The 21,882-nt window shown below is 39.6% G+C and overlaps 2 protein-coding genes and 1 long non-coding RNA gene across 4 annotated transcripts in view; 1 reads left to right on the top strand and 2 right to left on the bottom strand.

Annotated features, from left to right (window-relative positions):
- The window catches only part of LOC145440634 (contactin-3-like), a 32,093-nt gene extending 15,973 nt beyond the window's left edge, over positions 1-16,120 (bottom strand). Inside the window, exons 1-7 of one of the 2 annotated variants that reach the window (XM_080318324.1) lie at positions 15,976-16,120; positions 10,164-10,307; positions 9,977-10,108; positions 2,119-2,211; positions 1,852-1,970; positions 984-1,092; positions 158-254 (exon numbers count right to left, since the gene is read on the bottom strand). In XM_080318324.1, the coding sequence (XP_080174450.1) occupies positions 158-254; positions 984-1,092; positions 1,852-1,970; positions 2,119-2,211; positions 9,977-10,108; positions 10,164-10,307; positions 15,976-16,039 (758 nt within the window). In that variant the 5' untranslated portion in view covers positions 16,040-16,120. Of the gene's footprint in view, positions 1-157; positions 255-983; positions 1,093-1,851; positions 1,971-2,118; positions 2,212-3,649; positions 3,941-9,976; positions 10,109-10,163; positions 10,308-15,975 lie in introns of those variants that run through there. The other variant, XM_080318325.1, reaches the window with a different exon arrangement.
- Positions 1-21,882, top strand: part of LOC145440652 (kelch-like protein 8) — a 328,197-nt gene that overhangs the window by 144,851 nt on the left and 161,464 nt on the right. The window lies entirely within an intron of this gene.
- On the bottom strand, positions 5,438-6,260 carry LOC145440714 (uncharacterized). The gene is made up of 2 exons (XR_013915600.1): positions 5,782-6,260; positions 5,438-5,621 (listed from the first exon to the last, which is right to left on the bottom strand). It is a non-coding gene; the product is annotated as an uncharacterized LOC145440714 (long non-coding RNA).

Here is a 21,882-nt window from a genome sequence, read left to right on the forward strand (position 1 = left end):
ATTTTATCGAATAGCCAGTGAAATTTGGAAAAAAACGTTGTTTTCAATCAACAAACCTATGCATGCACTGCATTACACTATTGTGTAACGTCCATTCTTGGTAATAGCATTCTCGATAATGGATTTCTCAGCCGTGTCATGTAAGCTGTTGTCTCACCTTCCCGACGCGAAGCACTCTATGTACGTCACCCCATCTAAAAGTACTTCGGTAACGGCGGCAGGCTGTACCATGAACTCAGGCTCGTATGTTGCGACTGGAAAACGAGAGTCTTGTGTAACCGCCTTGATCCTTGCGCATAATTAGGGCATATCAAAGAATATCGGCCCGGTGTGAATAACAATTTCAGCAGACTTCTAGTTGACTAATTAGACTAATCAGAGCGAAATCCCGGGAATCTAATTCCAATCTAATTTGTGAAAGTTCCTTTGCTCTCGTTTTAATTTCAATCTGATCTCTGGTTTTCCTGAATGGGCCAGGTTACAAGAGAACTGTATGGTGTGAAACGACCAAAGCTTGGTGTGCGGACAACGACCGTTCTTATGCTTATGGGAATGAACTACGATTTAATACGAACTGAACTTCATTTTTGTCGCATTTCTTTGACGAATTCGGTAATTCTAATTCTAATTCTACAGTCTAGTTTAGAAATATTGTGAAGCTATAATTCTAATTCGAAACTAATTTGGATAAGCTGAAAACTTAATAGTTTTCCAACACTGCATTGCAGTCGACAAACACGATACATGCCACAAGACAACTGCAAATCCAGAATCTCTGTTAGGCAAGATCAGCCATAGGTACATTTTCGTGTGCAGAGAAAATGAGGACGCGTTATGTTGCTCTGACTTGAATTAGTTTGCTGTTTATAATTGTTCCTGCAAATTCAATATGCAACATTCAAGATTCACTTGAACCTGGATCATAGTAACCATTCACTTCCAACAGTTCGATAGAATCGACGACCGAACGTCTGAAAACCAACCTGAGGTTGTCACAATCAATCCGAAGTTGTTTGCGGTCGCCACCTTTTTCTGTCCTCTCTCTTTCCATGTCGTCATTGCAGTGCAGACGTAGTGACCGCTGTCATCTGGCTTCGGAACAGAAGGCTTATTAGTTGTTATTTTATCAAAATGTATTTTTATGGATTCATCGTTTCTATCGGTATCTTGTTACAACAATCGCCTGCACGCCTGCAAGCCCATACCATCAAACACATAACCTTAAAAAAACTTCAGGATGGCTTCGAAGGTTTCTTTCACAGTTTCGATATTTATGTTTCAGAGGTATGTTTACAAAAGTATAAAGCATAATCCTGTGGATTGATTTAAACAGGATGAATTCCGATTTAGTGTTGTTCATTCTGACGTGGTAAGTTTTATGGATCATGTAGATAACGTCACGCTTTGGTATGAGGCTGTGATCTGTGTAAATTCGTGTTACTCATTCGAAAAGTTAATTTTGTGAGTTGCGGTCATCACTATATATATATTTAATATTTACTATATCTTGAGTCTCGTTTACTTGACTGGCTGAGATAATTTTATTCCGAGTATAGCAAGTGTTATTAGGCTTAGTTTGCCAAAATGTGTTTTTATAGATTCTATGTTTCCATCTGGACTTGTTACGAAACCGTACAGGTTTCAGGCCTATACTAGTCTGCAGGCTTGATTTAGTCAAGATGCATTTTTATAGATTCAATTTTTCTTGATAGAAAATCCCACATTTTCAGGCCTACAAGCCTGCACGCACACGCTTAGTTTATCAACATCTTTTTATGGATTCTGTGCTTCTACAGCGGCCTTGTTAAAAAAAAACCTACAGGTTTCAGACGTTTGATACCATTGACCTACCTTCGGGTTTGCCAAATAAAGCGTCCCGTCGATCTGCGAGATATATTTCCCGTCGCCACCTTGGGGCGGAATACGTTTGAAAGTTTCGGGGTCCTCCCACATGTAGTAGATGCTAAACTCTGTAAATAGCCTGGCAGTCAGTTATTCAAATTTTCATCGGATGAAAACAGCGTAAGATTGTGATCTAATGAAAAGATAGGATATGAAGATATATAAAGAAACCAAGATGATGGAGCACACTATCCGACTACAGAACAAAATGCTCACCTGGACTGTGGTCAATTTTACCGCACGGCAATTTCACTCCGCGTCCTTGCGATTCCAGCTGGACTTGTGTGGTGGGCGTCGGTGCGTGGAATGCTGAAATCATTGAATAATATACATTGATATGGATGAACCCAAATATTTTCAGCTAACACTCTTCAAGGGTAATCGTTAGAAACTAGTTGAGAATTGGAAAGAACATTGCATATCAACAATGATAAATATTGCTAATAAACAAGTGAGTGAACTGCAATGATATAAATGGAGGCGCTTGTGATAGGAACGTGTTACGAAACAGCATGTTGCCGACATAAGTAATCAAAGTAGTCATATTTAGTACTCAAGTAGAAGTAGAAGTGAAAGTAACGCCGTCAATTTGTACTCAAGTACAAGTTGAAGTAACTGTCTACAAGTAAGTAAACAAGTAAGTACTCTAGGCCTATTTTTGCCAGAAAAGATGAAAACTTTCAAGTAGAAGTAAAAGTAGTCTAAAATCATAACCACTTGAGTAAGTAGTGCGAGTAGGCAAAATATTCTTGAAGTACGTCAAAATAAGAAGTACTTCGCTACTGACCACCCTAGATCGGATATATTCTTGGTCTCAGCAAAACTTACTTGGAAAGCGCTTATGTACTTGAGTAGAAATTCATAGTATTAATCTCACTTTTGATTTACAATTTTCATTCATTTACTTATCAGGAAATATCTACTTTTACTTGCACATAAGCACATATATAGGTAAGTAGAAATTTTTGACGTTTCTTGCGCTTCCACTCGATATTTTCAGTATTTTAAGAACATCTAGTCCTAGAATACTTACTGCTTTACGTACTTGGAACTAACTTGCAACCAGTACATTAATGAAAAATATAGGAACCACACAAGGATCTACAGTGACGGCTTTAAAAACGACCACGGATGTGGCGCAGGATTCTTTGTCGAGAGTGTTAAGTACTCTTTTAATGTCGCTCTCCCACAACAAGTGTCCGTATTTACTGCGGAGCTTGTCGGGATATTAAAGGGTCTTTTGTGGGCTGAAAACAATCTTCGCCCACAGTGTGAATTGGCTATTTTTTCAGACAGTCTGAGTGCCGTTTGGGCCATAGCCAGGCCGTGTTATTTTTGGCATATGCCAAAACTGCCAAAAATAAGTTATTTTTGGCATTTTTCGATTTATATTTTTGGCAGTTTTGGCATCGTCCTCTAAATAGATAGTTTCAGCCTCGAATTAGTCACAAAAACACTTTATTTGGGCTAGTTTGTCAAAAGACACCACAAAATGTGCAGCATCCACTTATAATCAGTGCCAACAAACAATAGGAAGAAGGAAAAACCTAACGATTTCATAGGTTAATAATATCAAACGAAACCACAAAATGTGCAGTATTCATCGGAATCGGTGCCAATAGGCAAAAAAAAGAGGGAAAAGCCTAACAAACACGCTCAACAGCTGATGAATAGACTTAAATCGTTTGCACTGTAACAGTGCTTCCAAACCCAGGTCAGCTAAGTTTCTCCTAAATTCATTACTCGCCCGGAGAATCTGGGAAATATCGGCTTCAACAGTAGCCGTTGAGGGAAAGAATGTTTCCAGTCATCCACAAAAGGTTTTCAGAGCTTCAAAATCTTTGGAGGGCCGGACCGGCTTCCATGCATCATGAATAGAGATCACTTCGCCAGTGCCATCGATCTCGTCGCGGAAAGAATTGTCTTCCCGATCCTTTTCCAGGAGTTTCCTGTGTTGTCTCTCAACTCATCCTATTTAGTAGCCCGACTATCATTTCTCCTTCAGTCTACTGATATATTCACTTCAGGTGGCTTTAATATTACAAACTCGCATGGAAGAGTCCTGGGAAGGTTAGCTTGTTTAAAGGTCAACTGCATCTTCAAAATGACTTCACCTTATTTCGTACATTATGTGGTTAGGAATATGAATAAAATAATGAAAATTGAAATTACCTGATAGTTTTCAAGTAATTTGAATTACAAATCGAAATTCCGGAAAACGGAAACGAAATCACCCAGCCGTGAAATGACGTCAAGTAGTTGACACAACAAAAAGTCCTTGTTATTTCTGTTGGCTGTTAGGTGGGATTATTGCTTAGATTTGCTGTGGATTTGGGTCTTTGAGTGGGATCATGAAAGCTGTGAAGGAGATAATTCATAGAGTCAGATGTTATGTCGCGTATGGTTGGTCCAATACGCAATATGCCGTACCTACAATGCATTGACATCGCTGCCAAAACCCATCCATATACCGACAGGCGACCGGACGCCATTAAGACCAAAAGTGCGGACTTATAGACAACCAAAGGCAGAGTCATTTTCAAATGCGAATCACGAACAAGTATCTTGCTTCAATGAAGTATCCGAGATACGCAACACGCAAGAAAACTGACTACTGAACACATGCAACTCTTGCCGACGTACTGCAGTAGTGCCGTTCATACTTTATTTCCACGCACCAGTGAAATTGTGGTAATGTCAGAGGAACGCACTTCTAAAGCTATACAAAGTGTCCGAAATCGGTAAGTGAAAATGTACTGTGTCAGCTATAGTTTTGTAAGAGTGTAACTAACCGCTTATAGTAGTATTGACTGTGCTATGGTAGTCATCGAAGTATTATTATTGTTTACACTCACGTGCATGTGCAAATAACTGAAATATGTATGCCTTGAAAAACTTGTAAGTAGAAGTGTACATAGTCTGAAATAAAAACATTTGAAAATCAATTTAGAAAAAAAGATCTATAAATGCATTAGTTACTATAAAGGGAGTTCATAACCTGCTGACTTCATGACGTATAATGGTTATATATCGCTGACCTCCTATTAATGGAAGAGTTGCTATTACTTTTGAAAATACACTTCTTTTTGTGTACGGTACATGTGCGGTCATGTAATCATATTAGTTACTTTGGTTATTGAATGAGGAGTGTCAGATATCTGTGACTGAACCTATCAATATTGACCGCTCAGTAAAAGATGAAAACTTATCACTATCATCATAATAGCCGTAAAGTTAGGTAGGATGCAGTTGGCAATTCTTCATTTTTATGATACTTCCGAACAGCATTTGGTATAGGTCTACTGCCTTCGATTCGACTTTGTTATAAAACTCAGTGATATTTTTACTCCTGCTCTAGATTCCTGCAATGAAGTTGACGCATTCATTAAAGCAAGACCAGAAACGGCCGAGTCGACCAAGTCTATTGTGATGATTCATCCTCATTCGACAAACGGCATCGTCAAAATTAGTTGAAAGAAGCTATTGCTGGACACAAAACTCTATATTTCTCTCCCTGACACAGTAGTACTGTTGATGGATTGGTTATGTTGCATTTATTATTTTCAATACAACTATTCCTTCACGAAGCATTGTAAAATTGAAATCCTTTGAAAGTACTGGATTTGATTGGATGCGCAGACAGGATTTTTCGTTGGCTTTTGTTGCAGAATCCCAGTGGCCAGCCAACAAAATTTCCGTGTACAGTTTTTCTCAGCTTCCTAAAAAGCGTAATTGTTGTGTTACTGACGGGTAATTATTTGGCACCCGACTCAACATTTCATGTGATGAGACTCATTCGCTCATGCATGAAACTGGATGTTATAATTATATGACAATATTCCTGTTGATATCTATAGCGAGACAATCTCCAATACATACTCTTGATTGAAATCCTGATAATGCTGTGATGCACTAATAATTCATTCGTTGCTTGAGGGACCTGTTTGCAGCACTTCAACTCTCCCCTGATAGTTTGCATAAGTTGGCAACCTCCATCCTCTCAACTGTAATTGATAATACCAAGATTAATAACTGAAGGAGGTTCTCCACCAAATTACACATACCGGTGTATTTCATTTGGTCTAGACAAGCGGCTTAAGCTGAACAAGCTAGGCTGATCATACTATATATCACTAACATCCTTAGGTTATAGTCATCAATAATCATACTCAAACGACCCCTCGTTTTCGGAGCAGCAAGAAGTTCCACTGATATGGGATCGAGCACATCAACACTTGAAACGTGTCCTCGTTTCAACATTACTTTCGTAAGTGAGAGGAAAAAGCATACTTACATTCGACATCTGAATACTCGGACTCGCCTGGTGAATCCATTACAAGCGAAACCTCCGCCATAACTAACCAAGCGCCCTGCTACTGCAAGACCGCCAACCCTATAGCATACATCTGCAGCGGCCAGAAGAGATGTCAACTACATGACGTCACAATGAACATTCCGCTTTTTCTGTAAACATACCAATATTGGGACTTTCGGTCCAAATTACGGCAATTTCCGATTAGTTTGAAATACGGAAAGTCGGCCATTTCGGTATGAAAAAAAATTCTGAACATGATTCCGCAAAGTTGTCTATGAAGATGCAGTTGACCTTTAAGAACATTGACGCAACAAGACTGTCTGGCAAAACGAGACTATACAGCTCAGAAATAGCCAGACAGTTTGTTGCGTCACAATGTTCAACTCGATCACAATGCAAAAATTGTGGTTGATTTTGGGGGTTCCAGTTCCATGAGCAGAATATAATTTATATTTTGATAATCAGTACTGCGGCAGCTTCTCATTAGGCCTGGTTACATGTTCAACTCGACTTGGCGTTCAAGTCGTCTCCGGTGACGTCACGCCTCATCTCCGAGCTGACTCGTAAAAGGGCCCTGTTTACATGATCCTTCAGGAAGCTGTACCGTGGACGACCGGGTGTCGCTTTACCCCTTACAAATTTATATTCGTAGTAAGTCTGGTGGGCAAAGGTACAACGACAATGTGTGTTTGGTCGTACTCTGAAACGTTTCTTATCCTCGAAATTAACGAGGATGATGAGATACTCAAATTATCGATATTTGTAGAGGAAAATAATCTTGTTCATATCATGATTGTAGAGGAAAACAACAAGTATAAGTTATCAGCTAGCTTTTTCGGCGTCAACGAAGATGGGCCGTGGAGTAGGCGGGAGTAACAACTGTTTTGATATTTCAGGCATCACTTGTCGATGCGGTTAAAATAAGGTCATTAACACTCAAGTGACCCACTTGCAAACCCCATGTTCCCTCTAGTTGTTCGGCCGCTCCTCTGTAACAGACTACCCCATGTATGCCGGTGACTCAAGAGTCACGATACAGCAACTACTGCAGAGACTTTATTGAAGCATCTTGTCGGCATGATATACCAAATAGGAAGTTAACAATACCAAGAATGTCTATAAAAACTGCCACAAAGAGCAATATAGAGCACTACTACTAAACTGCTACAACACACCAATTAAACTTTGGGAAGTGCCAATTTCAGCACCCTCACAACAAACACATAGGCTACCATGAATACAATCTCAAAAGGGCAAGTTGAAAATCGTGAACACCCGCACGACCGCATCATATCAGCAGAACACTATAACTCAGAACCCAGAACTAAAAACAAAGCAATATTCTCAACACCGCTGCGCTTCATCATCACCAGGAGAGTCACAAATCTCAATATCATCCTCCCGGGAGGGACACCAGCTCCATCCCATCACACGCGCGCTCGCATCAGTTTAGCCAGTGGAACAGTATGTACGAAATGCAGCAATCGTTCATGTATTCCCGTATCGATGTAGCACACTATGCACAGTTCACTATGCATGTCGTAGTCGAATTGTAATACCGGTACAATCCACATATCTTCCGCACTGTATAGGCCTAGTCTGAGAAGCGGAAATACAGATGTAACGTTTTACCTTGTCTGCCATTTTATGTAGCTGATGACAGCAACTAGGCTACTACAGATCGAAGCGTCGCAGCCAAATATCAAAGAACACACAGGGAATCGCTAATAAGACTGTCATAAAAGAGCACGGTTGCTACACCGGTACTGGTGTATTACATGCATTCCATTGTAAACAAGCGAGCACTTACAAAGTAACCCCACTTTTCCTTGCCATGTTTGGCCAATTTCTCAACAACAGATGAAAAACATGAATTACGATGCCAAGAGCCCACGCGGCAAAAGCCAGCGCCGTCGAACGAATATCGCGGGACGCCGATGGCCGAATACTCAAGCCGATCGTAAACCACATTACCCGACAGCTTGAGGCTTGAGTCGACTTGAGGCAGTTTGCCTTTCTCTCTTCATCGAATACGAGAGAGTCGGATCGACGAGTCAGCTTCGAAGCTGACTTAAAGCGTCATGTAAATGGGCCTATTGATACCCGTTTTATCAAATTTAGCGCTCGACAAGCCGGTTAAAAATGGTCGTAAAATTGCCTTTGGACAAATGGAAAGTATGACGTAAACCAAATGCAGTCAGCCGTTCAATCTCGCTGTGCCCACACAATTTATGACACCATGCTTTCACCCCTAATGGGTGGGCTGGACCCAGATTAAGAAACCTGCCTTTCACAAACGCTCTTCTCGCTTGTAACGCGGTCCTGTTAACACAACACTATGAACAAAATACACTATTTGGCAGGCCGTTTTATTTTTGGCATATGCCAAAAATTGTTTATTTTTGGCATTTTCAAGTTTTTAATTTTGGCAGTTTTGGCATCCGGCTCCTGAAATGCCAAAAATAACCCGGCCTGGCCATAGCCAATCGTCAGTATGAGAATTTTTTAATCACTCAAATTATCCTGTCTTGCAGAAATCTGTCGCGGAGCAACACAATTACGCATATATTATGGATTCCTGGGCACAGGGGAGTGGGTCAAAACGAGCAGGCTGATCAGCTAGCCAGAAACGCAGCGTGCCCAACGCCAGCTCGTGAGGTCGAACAAATCTCGCTGTCAATCAAGGTAGTACGATCGCAAATCGCCTAACACTCTGAGCAAAGATGGAATGATGAATTCAAGGACTCAGATGAATATTCGCAATATCGCAAAATATAATTGTTTCGCAAACAATCATGCCAAGCTGCAGCATATCCTCACGAAAAATCTCATCAATTCTCATAGGATTGCAAACGGGCCACTGCAGACTCCACTGGCACCTTCGCAGAATCGGGTGTCATGTCACGGGTTTATGCTAGGCGTGCGATATCGACGAGACGGTCGACCACTTTTTAATTGATTGCGAATGCTACTCGACCCACCGCGATCACTTGAAGACGACAGCGGCGAATCTAGGCATACCGTTTCAGCTCACAAAACTGTTATCAGATCCACGGATTTTACTACCAGTGACTGAATTCGTTATCCTCACCGGCAGACAGTTGTGACGCTAATGGATTATCAGACTCTTGAGACCTAGTGTAAAAGGCGATAGTAGCCGAACACCATATGTACAATACTAACAACAACAACAACAACGTACTTGGAAATCACTTCTTCTAACTAGTTTGACCACATTTGCTGCCTGATTGATTTGCCCTCCATAATTTAATTTTGAGTTTCGAGATGCGTGATTTGTCAGACTTGTAACCAGGTCACAAGGTTCCGAATTACATGTCGATATCAGCTTTATAGTTTTGACTCGAGTCAATTTCAACTCACAACCGAGTCCAGTCCGAGTCCAAGTCCTTTAGCAAAGGGTCGAGTCAAAGTCATAGCGTTAAAACTTGAATCAAAGTCGTGGTGTCCACCGTTCATTATCGAGTTCAAGTCAGGTTCAACTATTTTTTTTAAAAACTCTTGGGTGTTATCGAAGACCTCGGATTAATATTTTACTCATTTTTCTCGCTCTGGACATGTTTATTCAGACAGATAAAACACAGTTTCCAAGTATCGCCCATGATACATGAGACTTGAATCTTGTCGTATTGAATGTATTGAGTCATATGACGCAATGACTTGAGTCGAGTCGAGTCACCAAAAATCGGGACTCGAGTCATTACAACCCGGACTTATGGTATGAGCCTTGTCTACACTTACTTTGAAAAATCAAATTTGCAGTTTTGCTAAAGGCAACTCCTTCGTCACCTGTTACGTGACATTGATACACTCCCGCGTCGTTCTGGGACGGCCATTTGATAAAAAGATCTCCGCTCGAGAGTTCATATTTTTCTGCCAAAGAAACCGTGGTCAAACGTTCATCGATTTCGTAAATTTGACAACCAACCTGAGTCTATGACATCCAATTGCCTGCCGTTCCTAGACCAGGTGTACACGGGGTCCATAAGGACGCTCCTGCAGGGAAAAGCCACGTCAGCTGTTGATTGCTCTGGCACGGCTTGCGATTCGGGCTGTGTGACGAACACTTGACCTGTGTATTACCACCAGATTGCGATATAATGAAAATATAGGAGGTAGTCGTAACGACTCGAAGTCGTTCCGAGAAATTTGACAATTATGTCATCTCTATAATAAATAAATTAAAATTGAATATACGTGATAGCAGGGATAGTCAAAGTAGTCACCGCCGGTACTCCAGTAGAAGTAGAAGTAGCTTTTTACAAGTAAGTACTCTGGGTATAGTTTTGTCTAAAAATTGTGAAGTAGGAGTAGGCAAAATCTACTTGAACTACTTCAAAATGTATAAGTACTCAGTTACTGACCACCTCTTCGTACTTCGTACGGCAATACGCTACTTCTTGATCTTTAGTTTACTTTCTTCCCGTGCCACCAAACCAGGAAGGGTTAGGGTTGGGGTTAGGGTTCTGGTTAGGCTTGGAATTAGGGTTTGGGTTAGGGTTAGGGTTAGGGTTTGGGTTAGGGTTAAGATCACAGAAAAGGCAAGTTCAAACATCACATTATCTGAATATGCAACAATAATAGGGTTACCATATTTTGCAATCCGGAAAGGACATATTTTACAAATCATAAAAGTCAGATTACCGGACTAGAACACTGCTGATTCTATAATTTGTACTAGATATCTTGTTGTGTTGACTAAAAAAAGGTCATTTTTTCAGTGCTACTCCAGAATGACCCGGTAAAGCATCCCCATTGCAGATTTCGCGTCATTTATGTCCATTACCCTGGCTGCTGTCAAAGCTATAAAAGAGGACGGATTTCCAAAAAGGAGGACATTTAGGTGTTTTCGTAAAACATTCTCGATTTCCAGAAAAAGGAGGGCAAATCCTCTTAATTGTAACCATGTGAAAAAACTATACTTAATGTATTATCATGTTTATTTAATACACAGTATTGCATTTAATCATTTCATCACTGTAACTACTAGTTACTGCGTAAATCAGTTCCTTAATTGGTATAATTTAAATATTTTTCAAAATGATTAAATAATGGGGTCGTCGATTTTTCGAAATTTTTAAAAGGGGCCACGTTGCAAAGAAAGGTTACGGACCCCTGGACTGGAGCATGTAAAAATAATGGGCATTCACACGGAATGAAAAGTATAAGAATAGAACATGAAGAGACTGGCGGTGAAAATAAAGGTGGTATGTCTTCGTGAGCGTGGTCGATATATCAGATCGTAGTCTGGTAATCTTGAAGGCTGACCAGTATTTAGTCAAGGTTCATTATACAACCATCTCCAGTTCAACCTACTCTAATTTTCTGCGAAGATAATGTCAGATAATGCCATTGCGACGGGAGACTTGATTTGTGATTCGCCGGTGATTGAAGACCGCCATACAGTTTAAATATTAACGAAGAGCTAATTCGCAAGATGGAACAGAAACGGCAAGGGAAAGCAAATATTTGCAGGGGTGCGATGGCGTGAGCACTAGTAATAAATTGCGTGAAATTAGAACTAGAATTATACTCATTTGCGATCGCTCCTCAGACCACGCGTTTTTTAATCGAGTAACAATACTCCTGTTCAGGACACGGGCTTGGCACTCTGATTTGAGTATTCGAATCTTAATCGGGTATTAATTGAAATGATACGAGTCAAATAGTGAGAAACAATTTTTCGAGAACTGAAATTATAGGATCCTTGCCAGTAAGAGTTAATTTATCAACGAAAATTATAGCTTCATCTCGCAGCATTGTTGCAAAGTGCAATGAAATAAGGAGGTCTACGGTTGAAAAATACAGAATTGTCTTTAATCCTTACGAGGTGGGTGTATCATATATGATATGGCATGTCTCCGACACCGATTTTCCATGTTGACACTAGGGCTAGGCACAATGATTCGAGTACTCGAATCTGAATCGAGTATCAATTTTAATGATTCGAGTCGAGTAGTAAAAGTCGGTTTTTTCGAGTATTGAAATTATACACTCCTCGCCACTGCAAGTTAATTTATCAACGGGAATTCTAGTTTCGATACAATTTTCCCTTGCTGAAGTGTTGAAACTTTGATTGGCTGTAGCGCAACATATGAGACATAGTACAAAGCTACGAACGTTACTGAAAATAACACATTAACGAAGTCATGATCATCCCACAACATTGTCACAAAGTGCAATGAAACCCGTATGGTCGAAAAAATACCGAAGTAGGCCTATCTTTAATTAGGCTTACCATATTTCGGAAATGAAAAAAGAGGACAATTTTTCAGAAATTTCAGACATGCAAAACTGGAGAAGAATTTTCAAAAACCGGTAAATTTTTCCCACTTCATGATCGGTTGACTAAAAAAAAAAAAAAGGTCTTCTTTTCGCTCAGAGCTGAAATCACCGCTTTTCCCTCCGAAATACCCGCCGGAGCTTCACTTCTGCGCTAATTTGCGGCATATCACTCGCAATTTCCTCTAAATCTGACCTAAATTTTCAAAAAAGAGGACAAAATCTCAAAAAAGAGGACAAAAGGGCGTCCTCCGAGGACACTTTCAAAAAAGTCAAAAAAGAGGACAAATCCTCTTAAAAGAGGACGTATGGTAAGCCTACTTTAATGAGATGGATAACAGGCATTATATTCTTTGTGGTGACATAGAAGGTACTCATTTGATATTTGATATGTTGAATTCTTTTATGACGTCATAATGAGTTATATTCGAAAATTCGACTCGACTCCAAGCATTTTACGTGATTCAGAATCGAAACACTTAGACTCGATTTTGTCCAGCCCTTGTTGACACGCCCTAGACATCGTGTACTACGTTTTTTGAAAAGCTGAGACTTTTCCGATGCATTTGGAACCTTACTCAAAAATTCTGGGTTCTACAAATAAAATAAAATTATAAAATAAATGAAAATATGGTCATCACCTAAAATTTCCAGATATTTTCCGAGTGGGAAATATTGTCAGAAAATCTGCCAGAACATCAGAAGTCGACATGTACGGTATTCTGTGTAAATTTTCACCGTTTTAAACATCAAAACGTGTTCTGGAGAGTTTTCTTCGAAAAATTGAATTGTCTCCATCCAGCTCTACAATTTACCGTGGAAAAGGAAACTGATGCTGCCCTTCCCTTTTTAGACGTCTTCGTAGAGAGATCAGGACAAACGTTTTTAACGTCGGTGTATAGAAAACCTACTTTCACTGGTCATTATATTCGTTGGGATTCATTCTGCCCGAAGCGGCGTAAATTAAACCTCATTTCATCTCTCGTTAATCGCGCCTTGCGCCTCTGCTCACCGGAAAAACTGTCACGCGAATTGGATGATATCCACTTGATTCTCTCCAAAATGGCTATCCGGACCACATATTAAAATGCTCCATCTCTAGAGTATTGAAAAAATCGGATACAGCTCCAAAATATGGCCCAGAAAAATGCGGCATATTTACACCTACCTTGGCTAGGTAATGTGTCTAGCCGATTTGAAAAGCTTATTAAATCGGCTGTTCACCGTTGCTATTACAGCGTTAATACGCATGTAGTGTACACGACGAAACCCTTGTTACCCAACTCTCGAAAAGATGTCACTTCCTGCCTTTGATGCAAGTAATGTTGTTTACCAATACAAGTGCCACTGTGATAGTAGGTATGTAGGACGTACATCTCAAAGATTGTTTGAGCGTATTAAGCAGCATATCCCAAAATTGATTCGGTCAAAAACATGCGCAAATGATCGCACGGAGCTCGCACGTCAGTGCAAATTGGCTGGAAAAACAAACTGCTATGATGATTACCAAGCATATGCTTCGTCAATCGGTCAGCATCTGAGCGAAAACCTTGCCTGTGCACAGCACTATGATGACAATATGTTCAATGAAATTGCGCGTGGTAGGTCAGTGTTTCATTTAAAAGTGTTGGAGTCTACTATTATTCAGTTGAGCAAACCTATTTTATGCAGACAGAAAGATTTCCTCTATAACCTACAAATTTCTCATTAGTGCGTGTTGTTCCATGCGCGTAATTGTTTATTTACAAATTGTGCTGCTACTATAGTACCGTATGTCCGTATACTTCCTAGTTTGTTATTGTTGCCATTGATACAATGCGAATTTCATGGTCTGTGATTTTGATTGTTGCGTCATAATGTGCCTTTTTGGTTTTGCTTTTAAATCTGTTCAAATCCCTTTAGTGTGCCGATAACTCTTGAAAAGAGGCACCCGAAAAGTCTTCGAGTTTAATAAATATACTGCTACAATGGATGTTGTATTGAGAGTTTTCTGAGGAATATTTGTTAATTTTGGTCACGCTTCAGTGATTTTCAAAATTTAGGTCAATTTCAAGTGCAGTCGGCATAGGAGTCATAAACAGGCTTAGTATGCCTGCAAATGGTTGGATATGACAAAAGAAAGCATATCGCGTTGTTTTATGCCATAAATCGGGCTGTAGGGGCCGATTGAGTCTTGATCATGAACTTGACCTTGATGACCACTCACTGACCACGCCCATTTGTAAATTTTATATGTATTTTCCATTTTTCGATATCTGACGAACCGCGCGGTATATAACCAAGGTTGACGGCTTGTTTGAAACCAGGCAACAGTGGCTACGCACTGGAGCATCTCTCTGACGCCATCCTGAAGGTCAGCCTTGAAAATTGAGAGAGAGAGAGAGATTTTTTGGGGAAAAAAGTTTGTTTATTTAAACTTATTAAAAAACCTCAGACATGTCATGGGGTGTCGATCAAGGGTGGAATCGGTAGAGGGCTATACTCCGCCCACTTTCAAACTGGAACGGCCCGGATTCAAGTCCTGGTGGGGTCACAGTGAGAATTTGAAAAGTGAAGGTCAATTCTGCGAAATATGGCCCACCTCGTAAGGGATAATGAGATGTAGAACTGGCATTTCTTCTTCTTAGTCTCTTAAAAGGCGCGCATTCGAAATTTTCACGTTATTCACACTGTTTTAACGTCAGAACGAGTGATACTCAAATACTCGAATCGAATTAACTCGACTCGAAGTCTAATACTCGATTCAGGATCGAATCTTTCAACTTGATTATATAACCGATCAAGATATGATCCGAAAATTCATACTTTCAAAATCGGTAGAAATGCGAATGTCGCAACTTTTTGTCACAACTTTTGGCCTCTGAAACCGAGATCACGAAATAGGAATGTGATATTATGATATCCTGCATCCGTCCGCCGCTATATTCGTGTATAGAATGACAATTGGTGAGCAGTGAGCTCTGAGCATGGTGCTGGTGTGTGATGATAAAAAGACTTGGTTTCTAAATTGTTCGTTTAGCATATGGCCCGGAATTCTGAGTCCTTCTTGTTAAAATTTGTCTTCCTTCAAATAGTGTACATTTGGTGTGCTCAAAAATAACTTTCTTTCTTCGAGCCAAATTTGGCGTGCTGTGTTTTGTTTTAGCCAACGTACCAATTTTATAGAAGAATAGTTTTTTGAACAACCCTACTACATGGTTTACGAAACAATCATTAATTCTTGCAGAACGAATTAATCTTTTTGGCTTAAGTTGAGTTGAGTTTATTGGTAACAATCTCATCCACCATACACCATAGGATTGCAATACAATGAAAAGATAGGAACGTGTCGAAACGACTTGGAGTATTCTCTGAAATCAGACACCCATAATTTTGCGATCCAAGTTCCCCAAGTTCAACACAAGTTAATAGCATCTCTCCGAGTTGTATCAAGAGCACAAAATTCTCCAACTACTTACTGTGTGTAGCTTCTATTAAAGCCAGCGACAATAAAAATAGTTCCGTGAACGGTCTCCGGTCCATAATTGAACTAAAAATGTTTAACCAAGCCGCTGAAACAGATCACAATTGGTGACCATATCGTCGCTGATGTTTGAGCACGACCAGCTGAAGAAAAACGTCACTCAAATGATAATGAAAAGTCTCTTGGAGGTACAGAGCTTCAATATACAATTGGATAGTATATTCATACTGAAATAAACCCGAATATTTTCGGTTGACACTCGTAAAAGGTATTGTCAATAACTTGAGCACAGAATTGAAAGCAAGACTTATATTACTACGGTTTAGACTTGATAACAATTATGTCATGAAAAGTCTGTGTGCAACTGTGCAGTATGCATTAATGCCCTGGTCGCGCTAAGCGCGAAATATTTTCAAAGGCAGTTTATGAATTCGGTCTATAAATATCTCACTTACATAGACTAAGGGTCGCCTCTGTATACCACTGAGCTCATTTGGCAAGGGCAGGATCATTCGGCGTTTAGACATAGCAATATTGCAGGTTTCGGTGAACTATTGAACATGCATGCCTATTTTTGTGCAAATGTTTTATCGCCGACGATTTCGCAGCGAGCGCACAATCGAAGTCGCATATGTTGGACGACACGGTATCTCCTCATTGCGAATATAATTCGAATCAATACTTTAAATTACGCGTATATACTTAATGCAAGAAATCGAGTGACCATAAATCTACGAAATATTCTACTTTATGGTCTTATACGAAGATCTGTGATAAATGTGATTGGCCCTGGTTACGCCAATGCGTCGGAACTGATGTTTTAGTCATCATCAAATTTCGCGGTCAGGTTAATCAAATTTCGGTAGGCCTTGCAATTTTACCTGCTATTATAAATAATGTCGAGAATTATGTCGCGTGCCACACAAAACCTTCTCGTGGGCCACGGGTTGGCTGCCCCTGGCCTATATTGTGTCAATGAGTGACATATTGAAATAGGTAACTGCATTAGCAAATGCATATTAAAATGAGATCAAGCCACACTTAACTAAATTACTAGCTGTAGCATAAGTAACAATAAATTGTCTTTTGACTAAGCCAAAATGATACGAATAAAACTGGATCCGACAATTTCAAAACAGACACACGACACTCAGTTAGTCAGTCGGCTATTTACAGAGGTGGTCAGTAACGAAGTACTTCTACTTCTTTGAAGTACTCAAGTAGTTTTCAGCTGCGCAGATACTTACTCAAGTGGATCTAATTTCCCGCTACGTCTACTTCGTAATATTTTGTGATCTACTTACTTACTTTTCGCTATTTCCAGTTTGTCAAGTAGAAGTAGTTTAATCCTCCAAGCGGGAAGATAGCCTGTGGAATTTCGGGGCTGTTTTCACGAAATATCAATATTTAATTTTCATAAAAGTTGAGTAAAACCAAGAATTTTTGTCGCGCTTCGCGCACAGTGTGGATATGGAGAGACCGTTATGATTTAACGAAAGTATATCGTTGAATATAATTTAGATAGCGGGTTGCGTGGTTCCGCTCAGACCGCATTGTCCCCCATTTGAAATATTTCATCACAGTATATATGGCCCATCATAACGTTTGAAAGTGATGTTTCGCAATCTAGCATTTACTTATCATCGTAATCTAGCAGTCCATAGCGTGTCCTAATCTGGAAAAGTGGACTCTGACTTTTTTAGCTCTAGATCTGTTTTCGCATACCACCTTTGAAAATTTCTGGACTAAAGACATGAAATACATTTTCCGCTTTTCGAAGTAGTAGGCCTATTTATATTTCACTTTCAATTCCCAGTATCATACTTTAAGTTCTAATTAGTATCAGATGTTTTCTCTTGAGAAGATAGATGTTAAAGGATAAAAAGAAAGTGTAGTAGTGCCTGTAATTTCCGGAAATAAAGCCACACAATATGGCATTTTTACGATCCAACATATTTTTTATTAACTTTTACTAATCGCGCAGTGTTTACACCGTATCCGATACAACTTCCCCGTATTGCTCTCCGACTAAACTACGGACCTTATAATATGGGGCGGGTGCCATACCATGATATTTTCTAAAACGGTCTGTTCGAGTAAACAGAGGATTAGTATCGTATTTCCATATCAATGCTATCAATTTCATCCCATGATGCGGACGAATGCTTATGCTGTCGAAAATTGGATACCTCCTGCGGTATGAATCAATATGAATCGAGCTCCGCACCTTTCGTGCTCAATTTGCAACTTTTGATAATCCACGCGAAAGAATCACGATCGTTCTTACAACTACTTACTTACTTGAGTAGATTCAAAGTCAGTCAATTCTACTTCTACTTCAACTAGTTATAGGTTGCTTATGTAAGAAGTAGATTTTTTTCGTCGCTACTTCTACTTCTACTTGAGTAGCTTTCTTGACTTCTTTAACACCTCTTGTTATTTATTGATGTTATTATCAATTCAAAAACACAAGATTATGATATAATGAAAAGACTCTTTTATGGGTCACTAAGGTTGCCTCAGAAATCACGCTCTCTCTCTGTTTCTCCTTCTCTCTATCTCTCTGTCTCTTCCTCTTTTTCTCTCCTTCTCTCTATCTCTTTCTCTCTCCTTCTCTCTATCTCTTTCTCTCTCTTTCTCTCCCTCTCTCTCTTCCTCTCTCTTACCCTCCCTCTCTCTCTCTCTTTCTTGTAGGTCTGACCTGTCAAACCCAACCATATACAGTGTACAAATTACGGACAGCGATCAGCAACGCGTTTTTACTGAGGGTGAAATATGGCTGGTCGCTGTCCGTAATTTGTACACTGTGATCCCAATTGAGTAAACTAGTGGCTGAATTTGCTGGATACCCGTTTGATTTGCTCGTAATTAGCTATATCGCTAGGTAGTAGGTAGGCCCATGTGGGTGTCTGATTGCAAAGAATACTCGAAGTCGTTTCGACAGTTTCCTATCTTTTCATTGTCATCATCATCGCTGGGTGATATTATTTTATCTGAACAAGTCACACACAATGTAAAATGCGATAAGACACAATGCGATGTCGATGTATCGCAGTCTTGTGTTGTTTTGATATGACAAAACTGTTCTACTGAACTGATACTCTCTCCTTCGAAACTAACCATTTAAATTCACAGACAAAACGAACGTAACGTACAGAATAGTTTCACGGCATTCTCCAGTTTTCCCTTCGCAGCCACACTTCAACACCAATGCCGACTTCGACGACGTATTTGCAATTACATCTGGACATATACCTATAATCGGAGTCGGAATACTTCCGTCCTCGTCTCGACAATACTTTGGTTGATTTGCATTCCTACCTCCTGAATAACCAGTCGTAGAATACTGGGTGCTTTCATCGAACTATTTCCTCGACACGGCAAATTTGGATGCTGACGCAGAATAGCGTAGCCTATCTACCTCATGTATAGCCTGGCCAGTGGTTCTTAAACGGTTTGGACACGCCCCCCCTTTATGATAGTGAAAAATTTTGCGCCCCCCTTTTCGTCATATCACAAAATGCAACCAGAATGCAAGCAACCCAAGTTATAGTTTGATGATGTGGAAGGTTATGACTGTTGATGGGAGAGTTCTCAAATATAAAATTCGGACTTATACATAGAGAACTAACTATGAGCTCCGCTTCTTCTAGTTGGGATTGACTCAAATTTGTTTTGCAATATCTTTGAAGACAGCTCAACAAATTCATGGGGCTGACAGAAAAATTTGAGATTTTTTCAAATTTCCCTAATGAATTTAAAATTGTAATTGGATCTGCGGAGTCTTATACTTGTTACAATGGAACTAAATTTGGTGTGCGGCGTTTGTTAGGATAACCTGACAATTTAATCAGTGAATGGCTGGAATCCGGAAACAAAGTTATTTTTGAACTGCCCCAATGCACGTGCACACTGAATGAAAAGTATAAGACGGCAAAATGAGGTGACATGTGTCGGAAGGCGAGATCGATATGTCAGGTCGTGGTGCGCTAATAGTATTATTGGGAAACACTTGGAGCGGTCCAATAGGATTCGAGCATTTCATCACGTGACGTCTCTTATCCAATCAGAACGCATGAAAATGTAGGCGTGGTTACAATGTGAGAGAAAGGTTTTGGTTGCGCGAGAGAGTGGTTAGTTCCACTCCAGGGATATGCAGAACTAGTTACGCAAGTAGCACGCAATAGCTGAAGTCGTTGAACGACCACTGATACGCTCTTCCTGATGCAATCGCAATTATCATTTGTTTGTGAGCGCTTAGAAAGCGAAAATCAGGTGTCTGTAGCTGTTTAGCAGGTGTCGGGATCACAATTTATTACGCAACTTCTTTCGTTGACTCTAGCTGTCTCGTAATAATTTGAAAATAAATAATTTGAAACTGTATTGTCTTACAATTGTCGCCATGTTTTCTTTTTTCTCTGATCAATCACTGATAAGTAGAAGTAGAAGTACTATAAAACTGCAGTCACTTGAGTAATTAATGCTAGCTGAACGAACCTTTAATTAATTTACCAGAATTTACTACATATTCATAATATTATGCTTTTTTCGAGTAATGAAATTATAGGCTCCTTGTCACTAACAGTTAATTTATCATCAAATTTTTTTTAATCATTGAAATCATGTTATGCGTAGCTTATAATAGCAAACGTCTTTTGACTTCTGTTTGCGTGGACCCCTAATGCTTTGCCCGTCAACTGGAGATTTATTCACCTTCTTTTTCTTTCTTATGCATATGAAAACTCCAAGGAAAAGTTAAAAAGAAAAAGAAAGTGAACAGATCTCCTGCTGACTGGCAAAGCATTAGGAAGTCAAATCAACGCTTTTATCAATTTGTTCTTTATGAATAGAATTTCTGTTAGTGCTCAGTTTGATTTGAGTCTTTATTACGAAAAAATGATTTTATTACCTAACGTGAGATCAATTACAATTCCGTTCTCGTGTATGCTTTCACATTATTATAATAGGATTGTGGTGAAACTAGCAGACGATTGCTATGCTACATATCCATCGCGTAATATCCTTGTCTGTAAAGACGAACATTATCGCGTGTTCTATACACCACCCCTAGTTATTGATTTCAAAGGCAAAGCGATTGCTGTTAGAAATGATGAAAATGTGATGGGTGTATTTCTCTCATAACTTGAATTCTCGTCAATAAATCACTGATTCCAACTCCTGTTCTATTCCGCATTAGAATTTTATTACGAAACATATCTGTGGATATTGGTTGTAGATATGTTTCGTAGACTGCAACCCTAGGGATCAGTGAATGTAAGCGGATAGTTCAAGTTCTTTTTGCGAGCAAAACTCTTCCAGTTCAGCGGGTCAAATCGTTCTATTATGTTGTAAATATTATCGGCAGTAATCTTAGACATAAAGCGTACACTGTGATTGACCTTTTCGGCTCTTGAGACACGCTACAATTATTATTCATACAATGAAGTAGAAAGCTATATATTGCTTTAGACACGGTTCAAATGAAATAGCCTATACGCTAGCATTTTACACGTCACAGAAACAATCAAATTAAATGTTGTGTTCACCGACACACCAACAGGGTTCATACCATGTGCTTCGAATCAGACATACGCAATCCGAATCCCCATCTGTGATTGGCAATACGGGAAATTAATTGTATTGGATTTTGTTTTAGTGCTTCGTGTGACTAATAAATCAACTGGGAATGTCATGGAGATATCTGCCCACCTTGAATTCAGTACTGCACCCAGTTATTAATTTTAACACGAGTGTATTCCAAACAAAGGTCTGCTCTGCGACGATGTTGGCTGTCAGCCCCTAAAGCACGGTAACTGAATATATTTTCGAATATTCTACCAATGGGTATTGTGTCATTATAAACATTTTGCGTTAGCCGACAAGATACATATGTTGCGATTTC

The sequence above is a fragment of the Botryllus schlosseri genome, chromosome 6 (assembly GCF_051294905.1).
Source record: "Botryllus schlosseri isolate E-star chromosome 6, Bs_hap1, whole genome shotgun sequence".
Taxonomy (NCBI): Eukaryota; Metazoa; Chordata; class Ascidiacea; order Stolidobranchia; family Styelidae; genus Botryllus; species Botryllus schlosseri.